The sequence below is a fragment of the Heterodontus francisci genome, chromosome 27 (assembly GCF_036365525.1).
Source record: "Heterodontus francisci isolate sHetFra1 chromosome 27, sHetFra1.hap1, whole genome shotgun sequence".
Taxonomy (NCBI): Eukaryota; Metazoa; Chordata; class Chondrichthyes; order Heterodontiformes; family Heterodontidae; genus Heterodontus; species Heterodontus francisci.
The window spans coordinates 7,142,332-7,166,759 of NC_090397.1; the positions used below are offsets into that span (position 1 = coordinate 7,142,332).

Here is a 24,428-nt window from a genome sequence, read left to right on the forward strand (position 1 = left end):
TTTGAAGAAAAGCCTGCTAAATTAATTCTCAACGCTGCCTGAAAAGAACTGTTCTAAAAGATCCCAGTGACCCGTCTACATATCCTTGGAGGCCAGACTGTATGCCAGTTTTGGAACACAACATATCTCATTTGCTGTTTCTTCAAGAATGAGTATTCAGCCTAAGTATTCAGTCTGTAATAGAGCTCGAAAAAGAAAAATCCCTTTATTTTTCCAGTTAACCTGTGTGTACGTGTGTGTGAGTGTGAGGGGCTAAGGTAAAAGTGGAACTTTAATATTTCAATACACGTGTTTATGGTTTACTCTATTACTAGTTAAGATTTGTTTTCAATAAACTGATAATTTTGTTGTTTATTAAAGAAACCTGGTTAGTGTGTTTTATTCTGGGATAAAAATATAGCCTATGATTGACAGTAATGGTCAGTGGGAAAAAATTTAAATATATGTTGTGTCCCACGGAGAAGTGGAACTAGAACAAACAATGCACTCCTCCTGCCTCAGTTGTAAGCACACCATTCTTCAAATTAGAGTCATAGAGTTTTACAGCACAAGAAGCAGGCCCTTCGGCCCAACGAGCCTGCGCTGACCATCAAGCACCCGTCCAAAACTAATCCCACTTCCCCACACTTGGCCTGTAGCCTTGTATGTTATGCCGTTTCAAGTGCTCATCTAAATACTTCTTAAATGTCGTGAGTGTTCTTGCCTCTGCCACCCCTTCAGGCAGTGTGTTCCAGATTCCAACCACCCTCTGGGTGAAAACATTTTTCCTCAACTCCCCTCTAAACCTCCTGCTCCTTACCTTAAATCCATTCCCCCTAGTTATTGACCTCTCTGCTAAGGGAAAAAGTTTCTTCCGATCTATCCTATCAATGCCCCTCATAATTTTGTATACCTCAATCAGGTCCCCCCTCAGCCTTCTCTACTCCAAGGAAAACAACTCAAGCCTATCCAGTCACTCTTCATAGCTGAAATGTTCCAGCCCAGGCAACATTCTGGTGAACCTCCTCTGCACCCTCTCCATTGTAATCACATCCTTCCTATAGTGTGGTGACCAGAACTGTACACAGTACTCCAGCTGCGGCCTAACCAGCATTTTATATAGCTTCATCATAACCTCCGTGCTCTTATATTCTATGCCTCGGCTAATAAAGGCAAGTATCCCATATGCCTTCCTAACCACCTTATCTACCTGTGCTGCTGCCTTCAGTGATCTAGGTACAAGCATGCCAAGGTCCCTCTGACCCTCTGTAGTCCCTAGGGTCCTACCATCCATTGTATATTCTCTTGCCTTGTTAGCCCTCCCAAAGTGCATCACCTCACACTTCTCAGGGTTAAACTCCATTTGCCACACTCTCTGCCCATCTATATCGTCCTGTAATCCAAGGCTTTCCTCCTCACTATTTACGACACCACCAATTTTCGTGTCGTCTGCGAACTTACTGATCATACCTCCTTTATTCACGTCTAAATCATTAATGTGAACTACAAACAGTAAGGGTCCCATCACCAATCCCTGTGGTGCCCCACTGGCCACAGGCCTCCATTCGCAAAAACAACCCTCAACCATCACCCTCTGCCTCCTTCCACGAAGCCAATTTTGAATCCAATTTGCCAAATTACCCTGGATCCCATGGGATCTTACCTTCTTAACCAAGCTCCCATGCGGGACCTTATCAAAAGCCTTGCTGAAGTCCATGTCGACGACATCGACTACTTTACCCTCATTGACACCTCTAGTCACCTCCTCGAATAATTCAATCAAATTTGTTAGACACGATCTGCCCCTGACAAAGCCATGCTGACTATCCCTGATCAAACCCTGCCTTTCCAAGTGGCGATTAATCGTGTCTCTCAGAATTTGTTCCAATAATTTCCCGACCACTGGCGGTAGACTCACAGGCCTATAATTACCTGGTTTATCCCTGCTACCCTTCTTGAATAATGGTACCACATTCGCTGTCCTTCAGTCCGCTGGCACCTCTCTTGTGGCCAGAGAGGATCTGAAAATTTGTGTCAGAGCCCCTGCTATCACCTCCCTTGCCTCACGTAGCAGCCTGGGAAACATCTCATCTGGGCCTGGGGATTTATCCACCTTTATTAAACCCTGGTTCAATGAAGAGTGCAGGAGGGCATGCCAGGAGCAGCACCAGGCATACCTCAAAATGAGGTGTCAACCTGGTGAAGCTATTACCCAGGACTACTGGCATGCCAAACTGCATAAGCAGCGTGCAATAGACAGAGCTAAGCGACCCCATAAACAACGGATCAGATCTAAGCTCTGCAGTCCTGCCACATCCAGCTGTGAATGGTGATGGGCAATTAAACAACTAACTGGAGGAGGTGGCTCCACAAATATCCCCATCCTCAATGATGGGGGAGCCCAGCACATCAGTGCGAAAAGTAAGGTTGAAGCATTTGCAACCATCTTCAGCCATAGGTGCCAAGTTGATGATCCATCTTGGCCTCCTCCTGAAGTCCCCAGCATCACAGGTGCCAGTCTTCAGCCAATTCAATTCACTCCGCGTGATATCAAGAAACGACAAAGGCTATGGGTCCTGACAATATTCCGGCAATAGTACTGAAGACCTGTGCTCCAGAACTTATCGCACCTCTAGCCAAGCTGTTCCAGTATAGCTACAATACTGGCATCTACCCTGCAATGTGGAAAATTGCCCAGGTATGTCCTGTACACAAAAGGCAGAACAAGTCCAACCCAGCCAATTAACGCCCCATCAGTCTACTCTCGATCATCAGCAAAGTGATGGAATGTGTCATCAACAGTGTCATCAAGCAGCACTTGCTTAGCAATAACCTGCTCAGTGATGCTCAGTTTGGGTTCCGACAGGGCCATTCAGCACCTGACCTCATTACAGCCTTGGTTCAAACATGGACAAAAGAGCTGAACTCAAGAGGTCAGGTGAGAGTGACTGCCCTTGACATCAAGGCAGCATTTGACCGAGTATGGCATCAAGGAGCCCTAGCAAAACTGGAGTCAAATAGGAATCAGGGGGAAAACTCTCTGCTGGCTAGAGTCATACCTAGCGCAAAGGAAGATGGCTATGGTTGTTGGAGGTCAATCATGTGAGCTCCAGGACATCACTGTAGGCGTTCCTCAGGGTAGTTTCCTAGGCCCAACCATCTTCATCTGCTTCATCAATGACCTTCCTTCAATCATAAGGTCAGAAGTGGGGATGGTCGCTGATAATTGCACAATGTTCAGCACCATTCGTGACTCCTCAAATACTGAAGCAGTCAGTGTAGAAATGCAGCAAGACCTGGACAATATCCAGGCTTGGGCTGATAAGTGGCAAGTAACATGCGTGACACACAAGTGCCACGCAATGACCATTTCCAACAAGAGAGAATCTAACCATCTCCCCTTGACATTCAATGGCATTACGATCGCTGAATCCCCCACTATCAACATCCTAGGGGCTACCATTGACCAGAAACTGAACTGGAGTAGCCATATAAATACCGTGGCTACACAAGCAGGTCAGAGGCTAGGAATCCTGCAGTGAGTAACTCACCTCCTGACTCCCCAAAGCCTGTCCACCATCTACAAGGCACAAGTCAGGAGTGTGATCCACTTGCCTGGATGGGTGCAACTCCAACAACACTCAAGAAGCTCGACAAAGCAGTCCGCTTGATTGGCACACCATCCACAAGCATTCACTCCCTCCACCACCGACGCACAGTGGCAGCAGTGTGTACCATCTACAAGATGCACTGCAGCCAAGCACCAAGGCTCTTTAGACAGCACCTTCCAAACCCGCGACCTCTACCACCTTGAAGGACAAGAGTAGCAGATGCACGGGAACACCACCACCTGCAAGGTCCCGTCCAAGTCACACACCATCCTGACTTGAAACAATATCGCCGTTCCTTCACTGTCGCTGGGTCAAAATTCTGGAACTCCATTCCTAACAGCACTGTGGGTACACCTACCTCACATGGACTGCAGCGGTTCAAAGAAGGCAGCTCACCACCACCTTCTCAAGGGCAATTAGGGATGGGCAATAAATGGTGGCATAGCCAGTGACGCCCACATCCCATGAATGAATTTTAAAAAGCCCTGTAATACTGCTAATACCTCCTTCTTTTCAATGTTAATTTGATCAAGTATATCACAATCCCCCTCCCTGATCACTACACCTACCTCATCCTTCTCCATAGTGAACACAGATGAAAAGTAATCATTCAAAACCTCACCTATGTCCTCCCGCTCCACACATAGATTGCCTCTTAGATCCTTAATGGGCCCCATTTTTTCCCTGGTTATCCTCTTTCCCCTAACATACTTATAAAATGCCTTGGGATTTTCCTTTATCTTGCCTGCCAGTGATTTTTCATGCCCCCTCTTTGCTCTCCTAATTACTTTTTTAAGTGCTCCCCTACACTTTCTATGCTCCTCTCGGGCCTCTGTTGTTTTCAGCGCTCCGAATCTGCTATACGCCTCCTTTTTTGACCTTATCCAATCCTCTATATCCTTTGACATCCAGGGTTCCCTGGACTTATTGGTCCTACTCTTCACCTTTACGGGAACATGCTAGACCTGAACTCTTGCCATTTCCTTTCTAAATGACTCCTACTGGTCTGATGTAGACTTTCCTATAAGAAGCTGCTCCCAGTTCACTTTGGCCAGATCCTGTTTTTTATATTTTATTTTGAGATACAGCACTGAAACAGGCCCTTCGGCCCACCGAGTCTGTGCCGACCATCAACCACTCATTTATACTAATCCTACACTAATCCATATTCCTACCACATCCCCACCTGTCCCTATATTTCCCTACCACCTACCTATACTAGGGGCAATTGATAATGGCCAATTTACCTACCAACCTGCAAGTCTTTTGGCTGTGGGAGGAAACCGGAGCACCCGGAGAAAACCCACGCAGACACAGGGAGAACTTGCAAACTCCACACGGGCAGTACCCAGAATTGAACCCGGGTCGCTGGAGCTGTGAGGCTGTGGTGCTAACCACTGTGCCACTGAAATCTGCCTTCCCCCAATTCAGTACTCATATTCCTGGCCCCTCTATGTGCTTTTCCATAACTACCTTAAATCTTACAGAGTTACTGTCACTATCCCCGAAATGCTCCCCCCGCCACTTCTACCAATTGTCCGGCTTCATTCCCCAGGATTAAGTCCAGTACCGCCCCTTCTCTTGTAGGACACTCTACGTGCTGGCTCAACAAGCTCTCCTGAATGCACTTGAAGAATTCCGCCCCCTTTAAGCTTTTTGCACGAATACTATCCCCTCTAATATAGGGGAAATTGAAGTCCCTTACTATTATTACCCTATTATTTTTGACCTTGCCTGAGATTTGCCTACATATCTGCTCCTCTATCACTGCCTGACTGTTCGGAGGCCTGTAGTACACGCCCAGCTAAGTGATAGCCCTCTTTTTGTTTTTAAGTTCTACCCATATGGCCTCATTAAAGGAACCTTCTAAGATATCATCCCTCCTTATTGCAGTAATTGACTCCTTGATCAACAGTGCAATGCCACCTCCTCTTTTACCCCCTCCCCATCACATCTGAAGATTCTATACCCTGGGATATTAAGTTGCCTGTCCTGCCCTTCCCTCAACCATGTCTCACTGATAGTAATAATATTATATTCCCATGTATTAATCAACGCCCTCAATTCATCTAAAAGCAAAATACTGCGGATGTTGGAAATCTGAAATAAAAACAAGAAATGCTGGAACCACTCAGCAGGTCTGGCAGCATCTGTGAAAAGGGAAGCAGAGTTAACGTTTCAGGTCAGTGACCCTTCATCGGAACTGACAAATATTAGAAAAGTCACAGGTAAAAAGCAAGTGAGGTGGGGGTGGGGCAAGAGATAACAAAGGAGGACTAGATTGGACCAGGCCACATAGCTGACCAAAAGGTCACGGAGCAAAGGCAGACAATATGTTGATGGTGTGTTGAAAGACAAAGCATTAGTACAGATTAGGTGTTAATACACTGAATATTGAACAGCAGCAAGTGCATACCTGAAAAAAAACAGTGGGTAAGCAAACTGAACAAACTAAGATGAAATGAAATAAATGCAAAAAAAAATTGTAAAAAATGTAAAAAAGAATGTAAAAAAAAGGAAGAAAAAATAACTAAAAATGAAAGTAAAATAGGGGGCTGTCATGCTCTGATATTATTGAACTCAATGTTCAGTCCGGCAGGCTGTAGTGTGCCCAATCGGTAGATGAGATGCTGTTCCTCGAGCTTGCGTTGATGTTCATTGGAACACTGCAGCAATCCCAGGACAGAGGTGTGAGCATGAGAGCAGGGGGGAGTGTTGAAATGGCAAGCAACTGGATGCTCAGGGTCCTGCTTGCGGACTGAGCGGAGATGTTCCGCAAAGCGGTCGCCCAGTCTGCGCTTGGTCTCCCCAATGTAGAGGAGACCACACTGTGAGCAGCGAATACAGTATACTACATTGAAAGAAGTACAAGTAAATCGCTGCTTCACCTGAAAGGAGTGTTTGGGGCCTGGGATAGTGAGGAGAGAGGAGGTAAATGGGCAGGTATTAACCTCCTGCGATTGCAGGGGAAGGTGCCAAGGGACGGGGACGAGGTGGTGGGGGTAATGGAGGAGTGGACCAGGGTGTCGCGGAGGGAACGATCCCTTCGGAATGCTGACAAGGGAAGGGAGGGGAAGATGCGACTGGTAATGGCATCACGCTGGAAGTGGCGGAAATGGCGGAGGATGATCCTTTGGATATGGAGGCTGATGGGGTGAAAAGTGAGGACAAGGGGAACCCTGTCAAGGTTCTGGGAGGGAGGGGAAGGGGTGAGGGTAGAGGTGCGGGGAATAGGTCGGACACAGTTGAGGGCCCTGTCAACCACAGTGGGGGGGGAATCCTCGGTTGAGGAAAAAGGTCATATCAGAAGCACTGTCATGGAAGGTAGCATCATCAGAGCAGATGCGTCGGAGACGGAGAAACTGGGAGAATGGAATGGAGTCCTTACAGGAGGTAGGGTGTGAAGAAGTGTAGTCGAGGTGGCTGTGGGAGTCGGTGGGCTTATAATGGATATTAGCAGACAACCTATCCCCAGAGATGGAGACAGAGAAGTCGCGGAAGGGAAGGGAAGTGTCAGAGATGGACCATGTAAAGGTGAGAGAAGGGTGGAAATTGGAAGCAAAGTTGATAAAGTTTTCCAGTTCGGGGCGGGAGCAGGATACGGCACCGATACAGTCATCAATGTACCGGAAAAAGAGTTGGGGGAGGGGGCCTGAGTCGCACTGGAACAAAGAATGCTTGACATATCCCACAAAAAGACAGGCATAACTAGGACCCATGCGGGTACCCATAGCGACACCTTTTACTTGAAGGACACCCTACGTCATTTTGACAATTTCCAGTTTCCTGGTCCCAACCGCCTTCTCTTCACTATGGACGTCCAATCGCTCTACACCTCCAACCCCCACCAGGATGGTTTGAGGGCTCTCCGCTTCTTCCTGGAACAGAGGCCCTACCAGTCCCCATCCACCACCACCCTCCTCCGCCTGGCTGAACTTGTTCTCACATTGAACAACTTCTCCTTCAACTCCACGCACTTCCTTCAAGTAAGAGGTGTCGCTATGGGTACCCGCATGGGTCCTAGTTATGCCTGTCTTTTTGTGGGATATGTCGAGCATTCTTTGTTCCAGTGCTACTTCCAAGGAGTGAAGAGAACTTCCAAGGAGAGAATTCTCAAGGAAGGAGAGAAGACCATAACCCAGCTCAGTTTTCCAAAGAAGGGTCACTGACCCAAAACGTTAACTCTGCTTCTCTTTTCACAGATGCTGCCAGACCTGCTGAGTGGTTCCAGCATTTCTTGTTTTTATCCCTCAATTCATCTGCCTTGCTAGTAAGACTCCTTGCATTAAAATAGATAAAATGCAGCCTTGCATTATTTGCTTGAGCCTTAACAGGTCTACATTTACTCTGTCCTCCAGACTGACTTAGCTTCTCATTTATATTTGATTGTAGAACGCCCCCTTACTGTGTTTCCACTCTGTATCCCATCCCCCTGCCAAATTAGTTTAACCCCCCACCCCCAACAGCACTAGCAAACCTCCCAGCAAGGATGCTGGTCCCATTCCGGTTCAGGTGCAACCCGTCCTTCTTATAAAGATCCCACCTTCGCCAGAAACAGGCCCAGTGATCCAGGAAACTAAAGCCCTCCCTCCTGCACTATCTCCTCAACTGTGCATTCATCTGCTCTAACCTCCTATTAATATACTCACTAGCCCGTGGCACCGGAAAAAACCCAGACATTACAACCCTTGAGGTCCTACTTTTTAATCTGCTACCTAGCTCCCTAAATTCTTTTTGCAGGACTTCATCCCTCTTTCTACCTATGTCATTGGTACCAACATGGACCACGACCTCCAGCTGTGCACCCTCACCCTCCAGAATACTTTGTAGCCGCTCAGTGATATCCAAGACCCTTGCACCAGGAAGACAACATACCATCCTGGAATCACGTCTGCGACCACAGAAACGCCTATCTGTTCCTCTAACCATAGAATCCCCTACCACTATTTCCCTTTTGTCCCTTTTTCTCCATCCCAGCACAGCTGAGTCAGCCATGACATTCTGGTGCATTCTCCAGAGGAACCCTCTCCCCCATCGGTACTCAGAACTGAATATCGGTTAGAAAGTGGGATGTCCTCTGGGGACTCCTGCACTACCTGCCCTGACTTCTTTGTCCATCCGGCAGCCACTCAGTCACCCCCCAACTGTGCTTGCCTAGGCACCGGGTTGACTACCTCCTGAAACGTGCCATCCACGTAGTCCTCCACCTCGCGGATGCGCCACGGTGACTCCAACCGCTGCTCGAGCTCCGAAACCCGAAGCTCAAGCTTCTGCAACCGGAGACACTTTCTGCAAACATGCTCGCCAAGGTCACATGGCACTTCCACAACCTCCCACATTGCACAGGAGGTACATTCCGCTTGGCCAAGCTGCCCTGCCATTACTTACTTTGACAATGAAAGAAAATCTTGCTAATGTAATAACTTACCAGCTATTTACAATCAGCTTTTATCCCCTGTGCCTTTGAGGCTGTGAAAGAAAAAGACCAAAGAGGACCTTCCACCGCCCCCAGCCAGTGAAAATACCCCCACTCAACTTACAGCTTCATGCAAACAGCACTAGTATAGCCAGTAAATACTAAACATTTACAGGTAGCTATATTAGGGCTTTAATTTAAAGGGAACCTCTTTATTAACTCCAATCAATCTCAGTTGCCCCCAGGCAATAACAGCTGCCGCCCACCGACCAATCAACGCACATAATTTCAGTGATGTCACTGTTCGTCTTTTTTACACTAAATCCAAACAGAGCGCGAGCAGAAACAGTCAGAGAGTCCGCTGCCGCCGTCCCCGACTTCAGGTTAGTGAAGGTACCACGGGTGAGGTACCGGAAGACTGGAGGATAGCTAATGTTGTGCCTTTATTTAAGAAGGGCAGCTGGGATAAACCAGGGAACTACAGGCCGGTGAGCCTTACATCAGGGGTGGGAAAGTTATTGGAAGGGATTCTGATAGACAGGATTTATATGCATCTGGAAAGGCATGGTCTGATTAGGGATAGTCAGCATGGCTTTGTGCGTGGGAAATCATGTCTCATGAATTTGATAGAGTTTTTCGAGGAGGTGACCAAGAGGATTGACGAGGGCAGGGCGATGGACGTTGTCTACATGGACTTTAGCAAGACCTTTGACAAGGTCCCACATGGTAGGCTGGTCCAGAAGGTTCAAACACATGGGATCCAGGGTGAGCTGGCAAATTGGATGCAAAATTGGCTTGGTGATAGGAGACAGAGAGTGGTAGTGGAGGGTTGTTTTTCAGATTGGAGGCTGGTGACCAGTGTTGTCCCGCAGGGATCGGTGCTGGGCCCTCTGTTGTTTGTCATATATATTAATGACTTGGATATGAATGTAAAGGACATGATTAGTAAGTTTGCAGATGATACCAAAATTGGTGGTATGGTATAGTGGACAGTGAAGAAGGTTGTCTAAGGTTACAACGGGATATAGATCAACTGGGAAAGTAAGCAAGGGAGTGGCAAATGGAATTTAACGCAGACAAGTGTGAAGTGATGCATTTTGGGAAGTTAAACTAGGGCAGTATATATAAAGTGAATGGCAGGGCCCTGGTGAGTGTTCTTGAGCAGAGAGACCTTGGGGTGCAAGTACATAGTTCCCTGAAAGTGGCAACACAGGTAGACAGGGTGGTGAAGAAGGCATTTGGCAAGCTTGCCTTCATCGGTTGAGGCATTGAGTACAAGAGTTGGGATGTCAGGTTACAGTTGTACATAACGTTGGTTAGGCCGCATTTGGAGTACTGTGTGCAGTTCTGGTCGCCGCACTACAGAAAAGATGTGATTAAGCTAGAGAGGGTGCAGAAAAGATTCACAAGAATGTTGCTTGTTTTGGCAGGCATGAGTTATAAAGAGAGATTGGATAGGCTGGGTCTGTTTTCCCTGGAGCGAAGGAGGCTGAAGGGGACATGATAGAGGTATATAAAATTATGAGAGGCATAGATAGGGTAGATAGCCAGAGGCTGTTTCCCATGGTAGGGATGGATTTAAGGTGAGAGGGAGGAGGTTTAAAGGGGATCAAAGAGGTAAATACTTCACACAAAGAATAGTGGGTATCTGGAACGAGCTGCCTGAGGAGGTGGTGGAGGCAGGATCAGTAGCGACATTTAAGAGGCATCTGGACAGGTACTTGAATGAGCAAGACATAGAGGGATATAGAATTACTGCAGGCAGGTGGGATTAGTATAGATAGGCATTATAGTCGGCATGGACGCGGTGGGCCTGTTTCTATGCTGTACGACTCCATGAAGGGCCTCGAGCCCCACTCTTTCTTTTGTAGGTCTGCTCGGGTAACATAGATTCAATATAGTTGGTAATCCTTTATGCTGATGGAGTAAAATTAATGGATACTGGATTGAATTAGCATTAGCCATGCCGAAAATTCCAATCTATTATCGTTTAATTTTTTTTATTATTTGTTTCATGGGATATGGGCATCACTGCCCATCCCTAATTGCTCATGTGAAGTTGGTGGTGAGCTGCCTTCTTGAACTGCTGCAGTCCATGTGGGGTCGGTACACCCAGAGTGCTATTAGGAAGGGAGTTCCAGCATTTTGACCCAGCGACAGTGAAGGAACAGCAATATAGTTCCAAGTCAGGATGGTGTGTGACTTGGAGGGGAACTTGCAGGTGGTGGTGTCCCCATGCATCTGCTGTCCTTGTCTTTCTAGGTGGTAGAGGTCGCGGGTTTGGAAGGTGCTGCCTGAGTAGCCTTGGTGTGTTGCTGCAGTGCATCTTGTAGATGGTACACACTGCTGCCATTGTGCATCAATGATGGAGGGAGTGAATGTTATGCCAATCAAGGGGGCTGCTTTGTCATGGATGGTGTCTAGTGTCTTGAGTGTTGTCAGAGCTGCAGGCAAGTGGAGTGTATTCCATCACACTCCTGACATGTGCCTTGTAGATGGTGGACAGGCTTTGAGGAGTCAGCAGGTGTGTCACTCACAGCAGGATTCCTAGCCTCTGACCTGCTCGTATAGCCATGGTATTTATATGGCTACTCCAGTTCAGTTTCTGGTCAATGGTGACCCCCAGCTTGTTGATAGTGGGGGATTCAGTGATTACTTATTTTATTCAGAGATACAGCACTGAAACAGGCCCTTCGGCCCACTGAGTCTGTGCCGACCAACAACCACCCACTTATACTAATCCTACATTAATCCCATATTCTCTACCACATCCCCACCATTCTCCTATCACCTACCTACACTAGGGGCAATTTATAATGGCCAATTAACCTATCAACCTGCAAGTCTTTGGCATGTGGGAGGAAACCGGAGCACCCGGAGGAAACCCACGCAGACACAGGGAGAACTTGCAAACTCCACACAGGCAGTACCCAGAACTGAACCCGGGTCGCTGGAGCTGTGCGGCTGCGGTGCTAACCACTGCGCCACTGTGCCATGGTCCTTTATGACTTTTGCTAGTTCACCAATACCTAATACAAATATTTTAAAAATCTTTGTCCTCGTCTACAAATCCATCCATTCCACCTCAGCAATGTCCTCTGACTCTACATTCCAGCTCAACCCTCTGCTCATCTGAGTCATTCTCCCTCTGCTCCAGCATTAATACTGGATTGGTTTTGATGGCCTAAGGGGGTTGGAGATGTATTTTCCAGAGTATATTTTCCCTTAATGGCCCTGGGTTTTTTCTCCATTGTTTTTGCCTCTCTATGAAATTTCATGGCTGTGAAAGGGAGCAAGTATTTAATCAGCATGGCCATCATGAATGTTGTCCAGGCTCAACAGACCATCTAGTCTTTTCCTGTCAATCAATTTTGTATGTTCATATTAATAGAAATGCCATCAGCTATCGTACGCCGTGATTGCTTCCAAAATCCCTTGGCCATGCCACATCTCTTCGGCTTTCCAAAGGCCTAAACCTAAATTTCCAATGGCCTCCTTTAGCCACCTTTCAATTCACATTTGCACCTTGGGAAGTTTTACTATTGCTGAAAATAAAGACACGTTGTCGAAGCTTTTCGTCTTGCACTCATCAGGACAATCGCAAGAATAACCAATGTAAGGAAAACAACAACTTATACTGCATGCAAAGAGAGTGCTGATTGGTTGGCAAGTGAACTTTGATTCGTAGAGGTGTTGCCATGGTGAACGCACCAGTTTACGGTGACTGACAGGTAACTGCCAAGAAGGGAATAGAGGGATATGGGCCCCGGAAGTGCAGAAGGTGTTATTTTAGGCAGGCATCAAGATCAGCGCAGGCTTGGAGGGCCGAATGGCCTGTTCCTGTGCTGTACTGTTCTTTGTTCTTTGTTTAAAATTTAAACCAGGCAGCTTGACTCTGATTGCTCAATGCATTGCCCTGAGGAATGAACCAGCAAATGGCTGTCACTTATTGATTGGACAACATTTGCTAAATAACCCACAGTGCGCTAAGAATTAGACTGACAACCAATTTAAGATTGTCAGTAGGGCTCGCATTGTGGCATATTTGCGCGTACTGGAAGCTACATATATTAATACACAGGGCCCTGTTCTTTGCAGGCAGAAAGAATATGTACAAACATTGCGCCTGTTTCAGCTGAACAAAATAAGTGTCAGCCATTTGCTGGTTCATTCCTGAGCGCAATGCATTGAGCAGTCAGAGTCAAGCTGCCTGGTTTAAATCTTAAACAAAGCTTGGCAGTTAACTGTCAGTCATCGTACACTGGTGTCTTTGCCATGGCATCACCTCTACCAATCAGAGTTCACTTGCCAACCAATCAGCACTCTCTTTGAATGTGGTATAAGTTTTGTTTTCCCTTACATTGGTTATTCTTGCGATTGTCCTGATGAGTGCAAGATGAAAAGCTTCGATAACATGTCTCTATTTTTAGCAATACTGAAGTTTTACTACGTTTAAGGTGCTATTTAAGTTGAGAATTTTGTTCTCTCACCATTCCCAGCTGTTCCACTGTGGTGCCTTGGCTTCTTGGTTCACATCTGTCGGCAAATTATCAATTTTATCTTTGCAAACATCAAACAATACTGAATCCAGATGTTTTCAAAGCAAAGCAGCATGCTTCACCAATGGAGGGATTTCTGTACCTCTCCTGCGAATGATAATCTCCAGGATTACAAAGATCACAACATTGACAATCGCACCACTGATGCGACATTATTTTATTCATGACAACATGTAAACTTTCAAAATACCTTGACAAATAAAACTGAAACAAGTAAACTTGCTATTCTAAAACCTATTTTGACTTACATCCAACGGCGTAGATAGTTTTCCAACACTCATTGCAGAATCAGTTCGACTATACCTTTGCCTCAGTCTATGGTGACTGCGCTGAATTGAAGCAGATGCTGGAAGTTCTGGTTGCAAGGACGCCTCAGCCTTTTGTTTTAATGCAACAAGTTTCTTGTGCAACAAATTAAGTCTAAAAAAGATGGAGACACATTAAAACCTTAGTGTCTAGGAATACATGACTATAAAAACATTGTGATGAAAGTCCATATTGTTAGTATGCTACAAAGCTATGTACTCAACGCATAAATGATTGAACACACAGGTAATTCGGGTTCAATAGGTATAACAGAGATTAGAAGAGAGATGTTCTGGTTGTAACTAGAGGTCCTTCTACCTTATTCCAGATGTTTACCTGAAGACAGGAGCGGCGGAGGCTGGCGGATCTGGGCGGAAGCTGATCCATTGTGGGAGCTGTAAAAGACAGCGCGGGGCTCGAGGCCCTCACTTACCTGAGGACAGGAGCGGCGGCTGGCAAACCTGCTCTCCCTCTCGGCGCGCGCTGAGACTCGAAATAAAATTACAGTGACATCACGGGAAATCTGCAAGGTGATTGGCTGGGTGAGTAGCAGCTGTTCGTGCATTTAAATAGCTCAAAAAAAGGAAAGGTTTTTTTTGCTGAAAAAAACCTCTAGTGATAAGGTGAGTACTACTAAATTATTTTTTTTAATTCAATGTAACTTATTAAGGACCTTAGATTGTAGTGGGTAGAACAAGACCCCTAGTGTAATTAGTATTTTTTAATTAAGGGAGTAACTGATTAATCTAAGGGTAAGTGATGGCAGGAGAGCTCAGCCCCGTGATATGCTCCTCCTGCGCTATGTGGGAAATCAGGGACACTGGACCATGTGTGCAGGAAGTGTATCCATCTGCAGCTACTGGTTCCTGCATTACGGAGCTGGAGCTGCGAGTGGATTCACTGTGGAGCATACGCGATGCTGAGGACGTCGTGGATAGCACGTTTAGCGAGGTGGTCACACCGCAGGTAATGGCTGCGCAGGGATGGGTGACCACCAGACGGAGTAGTAGGCGCAAGCAGTTAGTGCAGGAGTCCCCTGTGGCCATCCCCCTCTCAAACAGATATACCGCTTTGGATACTGTTGGGGGGGAATGACCTCCCAGGGGAAAGCAGCAACAGCCATGTTCGTGGCACCACGGAGGGCTCTGCTGCGCAGCAGGGGAGGAAAAGGGTTGGAAGAGCCATAGTGATAGGGGATTTTATCGTAAGTGGTGCAGATAGGCGTTTCTGTGGCCGCAAACGAGACTCCTGGATGGTATGTTGCCTCCCTGGTGCTAGGGTTAAGGATGTCTCGGAGCGCCTGCAGGACATTCTGAAGGAGGAGGGTGAGCAGTCAGAGGTCGTGATACACATTGGTACCAACGTCATAGGTGGAAAGAGGGATGAGGTCCTGCAACAAGAATTTAGGGAGCTAGGTAGCAGATTAAAAAGCAGGACCTCAAAGGTTGTAATCTCTGGATTACTCCCGGTGCTACGTGCTAGCGAGTATAGGAATAGGAGGATAGAGCAGATGAATGCGTGGCTGAGGAGATGGTGCAGGAGGGAGGGCTTTAGGTTCCTGGATCGCTGGGTCTGTTTCTGGCGAAGGTGGGACCTGTACAAGTTGGACAGATTGCACCTGAACTGGAACGGGACCAACATCCTTGCTGGGAGGTTTGCTAGTGCTGTTGGGGGGAGTTTAAACTAATTTGGCAGGGGGATGGGATTCAGAGTGTAGGTACAATAGGGGGTGAGGCACAGCCAAATATAGAAGAGAAACTGAGTCAGTCTGGAAGGCAGAGCAAATATAGACCTGTTAAGGCACAAGTGAAAAATGTAAGGCTGGATTGCATATACTTTAATGCAAGGAGTCTTACAAATAAGGCAGATGAATTGAGGGCATTGATTATTGCTATCACAGAGACATGGCTAAGGGAGTGGCAGGACTGGCAACTCAATATTCCAGGGTATAGAATCTTCAGGCGTGACAGGGGAGGGAATAAGAGAGGAGGTGGTATTGCACTGTTGATCAACGAGTCAATTACTGCAGTAAGGAGGGATGATATCTTAGAAGGTTCCTCAAATGAGGCCATATGGGTAGAACTTAAGAACAAAAGGGGGTGCAATCACTTGGCTGGGCGTGTACTACAGGCCTCCAAACAGTCAGGGAGAGATAGAGGAACAGATATGTAGGCAAATCTCAGAGAGGTGTAAAAATAATAAGGTAATAATAGGGGATTTCAACTGACCTAATATCAACTGGGGATAGTCTTAGTGCAAAAGGCTTAAAGGGGGAGGAATTTTTAAACTGCATACAGGACAGCCTTTTGAGCCAGTACGTAGAAAGTCCTACAAGAGAAGGGACAGTACTGGACCTAATCCTAGGGAATGAAGCTGGACAAGCGGTAGAAGTGTCAGCGGGAGAGCATTTCGGGGATACTGACCATAACTCTGAAAGACTTAAGGTAGTTATGGAAAAGGACAAAGATGGGCCAGAAATAAAGGTACTGAATTGGGAGAAGGCCGATTTCAATTTGATAAAACAGGATCTGGCCAAAGTGGACTGGGAGCAGCTACTTGTAGGAAAGTCTACATCAGGCCAGTGGGAGTCATTCAAAGAGGAAATAGTGAGAGCTCATAGCCAACATGTACTCATGAAGGTGAAGGGTAGGACCATCAAGTCCAGGGAACCCTGGATGTCAAGGGATATAGAGTATTGGATCAGGAAAAAAAAAAGGATTATGGCAGATTCGGAGCACTGAAAACAGTGGAGGCACTAGAGGAGTATAGAAAGTGTAGGGGGATACTTAAAAAAGTAAGTAGGAGAGCGAAGACGGGACATGAAAAAACACTGGCAGGCAAGATAAAGGAAAATCCTAAGGCGTTTTATAAGTATATTAAAGGCAAGAGGATAACCAGGGAAAGAGTAGGGCCCATTAGGGACCAAAGTGGTAATCTGTGTGTGGAGCCGGAGGACATAGGTGAGGTTTTAAATGATTACTTTTCATCTGTTTTCACTGTGGAGAACGGCGATGTAGGTGTAGAGATCAGGGAGGGGGATTGCGATATACTTGAGCATATTAACATTGAAAGGGAGGAGGTATTAGATGTTTTAGCAGGCTTAAAAGTGGATAAATCCCCAGGCCCAGATGAGATGTATCCCAGGCTGTTGTGTGAGGCAAGGGAGGTGATAGCAGGAGCTCTGACACTAATTTTCAGATCCTCTCTGGCCACGGGAGAGGTGCCAGAGGACTGGAGGACAGCGACTGTGGTACCATTATTCAAGAAGGGTAGCAGGGATAGACCAGGTAATTACAGGCCGGTGAGTCTAACATCAGTGGTTGGGAAACTATTGGAAAAAGGGACAAGATTAATCTCCACTTGGAGAGGCAGGGAATAATCAGGGATAGTCAGCACGGCTTTGTCAGGGGGAGATCGTGTATAACTAACTTGATTGAATTTTTCGAGAAGGTGACTAGATGTGTAGATGAGGGTACAGCAGTTGGTGTAGTTTACATGGACTTCAGTAAGGCTTTTGATAAGGGCCCGCATGGGCGATTGGTTAAGAAGGTACAGTGGCGCAGTGGTTAGCACCGCAGCCTCACAGCTCCAGGGACCCGGGTTCAATTCTGGGTACTGCCTGTGTGGAGTTTGCAAGTTCTCCCTGTGACCGCGTGGGTTTTCGCTGGGTGTTCCGGTTTCCTCCCACAGCTAAAGACTTGCAGGTTGATAGGTAAATTGGCCATTGTAAATTGCCCTTAGTGTAGGTGGGGAATATGGGATTCCTGTAGGATTAGTATAAATGGGTAGTTGTTGGTCGGCACAGACTCGGTGGGCCGAAGGGCCTGTTTCAGTGCTGTATCTCTAAATAAATAAAGGTAAGATCCCAAGGAATCCAGAGCACATTGGATTCAAAACTGGCTTGGTGGCAGGAGGCAGAGGGTGATGGTCAAGGGTTGTTTTTGCGACTGGAAGCCGGTGACCTGTGGTGTACTACAGGGATCGGTGCTGGGACCCTTGCTGTTTGTAGTGTACATCAATGATTTAGATGTGAATATAGGAGGTATTAGTTTAGAGATACAGCACTGAAACAGGCCCTTCGGCCCACCGAGTCTGTGCCGACCATCAACCACCCATTTATACTAATCCTACACTAATTCCATATTTCTACCTCATCCCCACCTGGCCCTATATTTCCCTACCACCTACCTATACGAGGGGCAATTTATGATGGCCAATTTACCTATCAACCTGCAAGTCTTTGGCATGTGGGAGGAAACCGGAGCACCCAGAGGAAACCCACGCAGACACAGGGAGAACTTGCAAACTCCACACAGGCAGTACCCAGAATTGAACCCGGGTCGCTGGAGCTGTATGATAAGTAAGTTCGCAGATGACACGTAAATTGGTGGTGTCGTAAATAGTGAGGAGGAAAGCCTTAGATTACAGGACGATATAGATGGGCTGGAAAGATGGGCGGAGCTGTGGCAAATGGAATTTAATCCTGAGAAGTGTGAGGTGATGCATTTAGGGAGAACTAACAAGGTAAGGGAATATACAATGGATGGTAGGACCCTAGGAAGTACAGAAAGTCAGAGGAACCTTGGTGTACCTGTCCATCGATCACTGAAGACAGCAGCACAGGTAGATAAGGTGGTTCGGAAGGCATATGGGATACTTGCTTTATTAGCCGAGGCATAGAATATAAGAGCAGGGAGGTTATGATGGAGCTGTACAAAATACTAGTTCGGCCACAGCTGGAGTACTGAGTACAGTTCTGGGCATCACACTATAGGAAGGATGTGATTGCACTGGAGAGGGTGCAGAGGAGATTCACCAGGATGTTGCCTGGGCTGGAGCATTTCAGTTACGAAGAAAGACTGAAAAGGCTAGGGTTGTTTTCCTTAGAACAGAGAAGGATGAGGGGGGATATGATTGAGGTATACAGAATTATGAGGGGCACTGATAGGTTAGATAGGAAGAGACTTTTTCCCTTAGCGGAGGGGTCAATAACAAGGGGACACAGATTTAAGGTAAGGGGCAGGAGGTTTAGAGGGGATTTAAGGAAAGAAATTTTCACCCGGAGGGTGGTTGGAATCTGGAATACACTGCCTGAAGGGGTGGTAGAGCCAGGAACCCTCACAACATTTAAGAAGTATTTAGATGAGCACTTGAAATGCCATAGCATACAAGGCTACGGGCCAAGTGCTGGAAAATGGGACTAGAATAATTAGGTGCTTGATGGCCGGCACAGACATGATGGGCCGAAGGGCCTGTTTCTGTGCTGTATAACTCTATGACTATGGCTCTATGACTTTGTATCAGATCGATGAAAATGGTTACACCCAATTATCTGGTACTTTAGCTTACTATATTTTAAAAAAAGGCAAGGATCTCTCACAGTTTGGTCGCTCTTCTGATGGTACTTGGAGGTGTGGGGGAGATTTTCCTCTTCATCAGTCATAGCTGAAGGAAAGCCATTGTCATCAGAATTTCTGTCGGTTCGTGGAGCTGTCAGTTTGTTTTGGGATACCTACCTTGTGTCTGGACATCAATCTTCATCTGCAGCTGTTAATACTACTGGATTGGGAATCCAGTGTTCCCACCTACTGTTTAGGTGGGAATCGAGTGCCATTTTGGAGATTTGCTGGAGAATAGCAGTGGCAGCATTCAACATTTTGTGCCTTTGGAGTTTTGGTCAGTCAGAATTTGATCTCCACGCCTGTTCTTTGACGTACTGGACTTAACCTAATTGTGAGCTCACAATCGGCATAACTGCAATGGAACATTCACAATGGACTTGGAATAAAGCAAGGTCTAACTTTGTTATATCCATTGTATAATGTATAATTCATATTGACTTTGGTTTGATTTAAAATACCAAAATAAGGAGAAATTTGTTTATTTTTTATTCTGGTCATTTGGTGAACCTATTCTTTTGTTTTGCTGATCTCAATGTGGATCATAACAACATATACTTGTAGAAACCTAGGCTAAAATTTTACTCAGCCCCACCCCACATCACCAAGTCTCATTCCCTGCTTGCTCAAAGCTCCATGCTTCCTCTCCACTGCAGGATCAAGCAAAGAGGATCGAGGCAAGAACCTATAGAAAATATAGGCTTCTCTACCCCTTCAAAATTTAATACTGCATAAAGTTCAAATCATCACAAAAGTTACAGCAATAATATCTATTTTTAATAAAACCTACTTTGGAAAGTGCCTCAGTGTCTGGAGATGGTGGAGTTATTAAATAAAATTATTGCATTCATTTTTGTGATGATATCAGCACTGGGGCTTTATTTCATATTCTAAAGGGAAGAGGATGCATTTTGCCACCATCTCCTGACGTCACATCAACAAGAGAATCTAACCCTCTCCCCTTGACATTCAATGGCATTACCATCGTTGAATTCCCCAGCATCAACAACCTGGGGGTTACCATTGACCAGAAACTGAACTTGACCAGCTACATAAATACTGTGGCTAAAAGAACAGGTCAGAAGCTGGGAATTCTGTGGCAAGTAACTCACCTCCTGACTCCCCAAAGCCTGTCCACCATCTACAAAGCACAAGTCAGGAGTGTGATGGAATACTCTCCACTTGCCTGGATGGGTGCAGCTCCAACAACACTCAGGAAGTTCGACACCATCCAGGACAAAGCATCCCGCTTGATCGGCACCCCAACCAGCAACTTAAAACATTCACTCCCTCCACTGCCGGCACACAGTAGCAGCACTGCTGCAACTTGCTAAGCCTCCTTCAACAGAACCTTTCAAACTCATGAACTCTATCACCTAGAAGGACAAGGGCAGCAGACGCATGGGAACACCACCACCTGCAAGTTCCAATCCAAGTCACACATCATCCTGACTCGGAACTATTTTGCCGTTCCCTCACTGTTGCTGAGTCAGAAATGTGGAATTCCCTTCCTAAAAGTGCTGTGCGTGCAGCTACACCAGATGCAGTGGTTCAAGAAGGCAGCTCACCACCACTTTCTCAAGGGCAATTAGGGATGGCAAACAAATGCTGGCCTTGCCAGTGATGCTCACATCCCATGAAAGAATTAAAAAAAAGGCCTCAAGCATTTCTATTTTACTGCTTCCTGGCACTGTGGTCGTTTCCTCCTGCCTGCTTCTTCCAAGCCTTAGCCTTATAATCCCAGGAAATCCATGACTCTGAGCTGGCTACATTCAGTCCCCTGCCTCACTCACTCCCATCCCTGGCTTACCCTCTCCCTGCCCTCCCAATCAAGTCTTCATTCACTCACTCACTCACTCATATCTGGCCTGGGAGAGTTTGGGTAGGGAATGCCTAGCCTCAGGCTGAGATGCAACAGCATCTCAGACTGCTGGTCCATGACTGGGAAAGATATACAACTATATGCAACTGTTCGTTGCACAACAGCTACTCATTGCCAGGAAGAGACATTTTAATGGCTACTGGAGGGTTAAAGCCAAATTTGCACTACAGATATTAATAGGAGAAGGCAGGGAAAAGAAAGAGTAAAGGAGAAACAGATAGATAGACTAAGTCATACAAATAGAAAGTATGAGAGAACCATTCAAAGAAAATAGCAAATATATAGGAGGTCAGACACAGTGAAATGGAGACTTTCAGAAACTAAGAGCGAGAGACAGAAAGAAGTTTATGAAAGAAAGTGTATGAGATGTACATAAGGATAAAAAGAGCCAAAAACATAACCCCCAACACAGTGACACAGATTCAACCCTGTCTCCATTTCCCTCCTATTTTGTGAGGCCATGTTGTGCAAGTTTCCCGGTAGCATTCTACATAATCCTCCTCATGGCATAGTTCTTTGATCTGCCTGATTGACTGTATGATATTCATAGTGACAAAGAGTATAACACAAGTGAAATTTTCAATGGCCAGCTCTTACAGCAGTAACATTCAGGGTACATGATGGTGGCAAAGGAGGCAGGAGGGGATGGTAAAATGACGCTGGTCGATGTGGAGTCCATGACGTCGTCCCGCCAATGACCAATTTCACGTGATGCAGGTGGCGGGACAGATCAGTGGCTGACAAATCAGCAGCGGGCAAGTAACTAACTAAGGTCATTAAACAGCCAATTGTCAGGTATTTTCCAACCTTTTTCTGATTTTACAAATGGCACATGGGATACATGGAGGCTCAGAGTCTCACCTCTTCAGACAAGATCTGAATGGCAATTGAGTTGTGGAGGGAACTGGCAGCCATACTGCAAAGCTGTCTGCTGGCTGTGTCTTGAAGAAGTGATACTATCAAGTTTGGAGGCAGTGCAGAGGGTGGGGCAAAAGTGAAGTAATACCAGTGGCAGGGTGTCTCCCAGGTCCAAAGCAGTCACTGAAGGCTGGACAAGGTTCTTGAAAGGCTTATCACAGTCGAGCCTTCTTCTAGCTATGGGGGTCAATGCTTTCAGACTTGACTCCTCTAGTGAGGAGGAGAGTGGCACAGAGATGGGAATGCCGCCACATGGAGCACCTGTGCAGTAGCTAGGGGGAGCTCTAGCAGTTTGAGGACGAGGAGGGTGCATGGGGGCAAGAGGGCAGCCTCATGGTCACAGAAGGCACTATCCAGCTCCAAGGGTGTACCGTCAGAGGTTGAGCTTCATGGAGATGTCCAAGAACCAATGTCTCTGAAGACTGCACCTCTCCATAGAGTTGATGGCATAGCTGTGCGGTATGCTGGAGTAGGAGTTGATGCCTTTTTTATTATTCATTCATGGGATGTGGGCAGCACTGGCTAGGACAGCAATTATTGCCCTTGAGAAGGTGGTGGTGATCTGCCTTCTTGAACCGCTACAGTACATGTGGGGTAGGTACACACAGTGAAATTGGGAAGTGGTGGACAATGAATGCCTGCAGCATTAAAGGCGACATTGCCATTCAACCTTTTCACCTGTGGTTCGTTCCAGGGATCATCCAGAGATTTATGTAGCATCACTTAGTCAGCAGCCCATCCCTGCATTAGGATGTCACAGATCCCATGTACTGTTAGGCTGGCCAATATATCAAGTTCACAAGCGAGCAGGCTTTGGGGCCGTGGCTGGATTTCCCCAGGTGCAGAAGGTACTCATGTGGCCATCAAGCCTCCCTCAGAGCAGCCAGGCACCTTTGTGAACAGAAAGAGATTCCACTCCCTTTGTGACCAGACACTGGGGTCAAGGGGTTTCCAAAGAATAAACGGCTTCAAACCCCAGTACGCAAACCCAACATCTAGGCAGAGGACACAAACAACCACTGCCATATGACGACAAGGGCCACCATCGAGCAGGCCATTGCACATTTGAAGATGAGGTTTAGATGCCTTGAAAGGTCTGAGGGAGCCTTCTGCACCCTCAAGGGTATCTCAAATCAGTACTGTTTGCTCTGCATTACTCAACCTGGCCCTCCAGAGGGGATTAGCACTGAAGTCAGGGGAAGGCAATGAGCGAGCCGCTTCCTCCTCCGAGGAGAATGAGTATGAGTTGCCACAACAGGTGCCAGCTGATGAAGATGTGCCGTGGGGCCCAGTTCACCGCGCAGTGACATGCGTGGCAGGGAGATTTGCGACTCTGAACAGCAGATGCTTCATTTGAGGTCAAGTGCAAGGGGCCATTGAAGCAAGAAGTTCTCTCTGAGGCAGACTTGCTGACCTTTCACAAGAGGCGCTTAGCATCTGTCTGTAACCTTCAACACTGAATGGCAAGGCCGTCTGTTACCATAGGTGCACATAAGGTGCCGACCTTTTCAGACCATCCATATACTTGAATCCACATTTGGCCACTGTTAACTGGTGTACAAAAATAAATATATGAATCGTTACACACTCTGACACGTGTTCCTACCTAGCCATGAATGACGAAGCCAATACCAAACATCAAGTCATTCCATCCAGCACTATCACTCACCAGCGGCAGCATAAAGGACGGGCCTGAGAGGCAACACAGTGAGACCAGTGACAGTATAAAGGACGGCCTGAGAGGCAACACAGTGAGACCAGTGGCAGTATAAAGGAGATACCTGAGAGGCAACACAGTGAGACCAGTGACAGTATAAAGGACGGGCCTGAGAGGCAACACAGAGAGACCAGTGACAGAATAAAGGACGGCCTGAGAGGCAACACAGGGAGACCAGTGACAGTATAAAGGACGGCCTGAGAGGCAACACAGTGAGACCAGTGACAGTATAAAGGACGGGCCTGAGAGGCAACACAGGGAGACCAGTGACAGGATAAAGGACGGGCCTGAGAGGCAACACAGTGAGACCAGTGACAGTATAAAGGACGGCCTGAGAGGCAACACAGTGAGACCAGTGACAGAATAAAGGACGGCCTGAGAGGCAACACAGTGAGACCAGTGACAGTATAAAGGACGGGTCTGAGAGGCAACACAGTGAGACCAGTGACAGTATAAAGGACGGCCTGAGAGGCAACACAGTGAGACCAGTGACAGTATAAAGGACGGGCCTGAGAGGGAACACAGTGAGACCAGTGGCAGTATAAAGGAAAGGCCTGAGAGGGAACACAGTTAGACCAGTGGAAGTATAAAGGAGAGGCCTGAGTGGGGACACAGTGAAAACAGTGGCAGGATAAAGGAGA

At 46.8% G+C, this 24,428-nt stretch overlaps 1 protein-coding gene across 7 annotated transcripts in view; it reads right to left on the minus strand.

Moving 5' to 3' along the window:
• The window catches only part of LOC137384622 (cilia- and flagella-associated protein 54-like), a 712,374-nt gene that overhangs the window by 34,110 nt on the left and 653,836 nt on the right, over positions 1–24,428 (minus strand). For all 7 annotated transcript variants that reach the window (XM_068058759.1, XM_068058758.1, XM_068058757.1 and 4 more), the window contains one exon: positions 13,814–13,985. In XM_068058759.1, the coding sequence (XP_067914860.1) occupies positions 13,814–13,985 (172 nt within the window). The remainder of the gene's footprint in view (positions 1–13,813; positions 13,986–24,428) is intronic.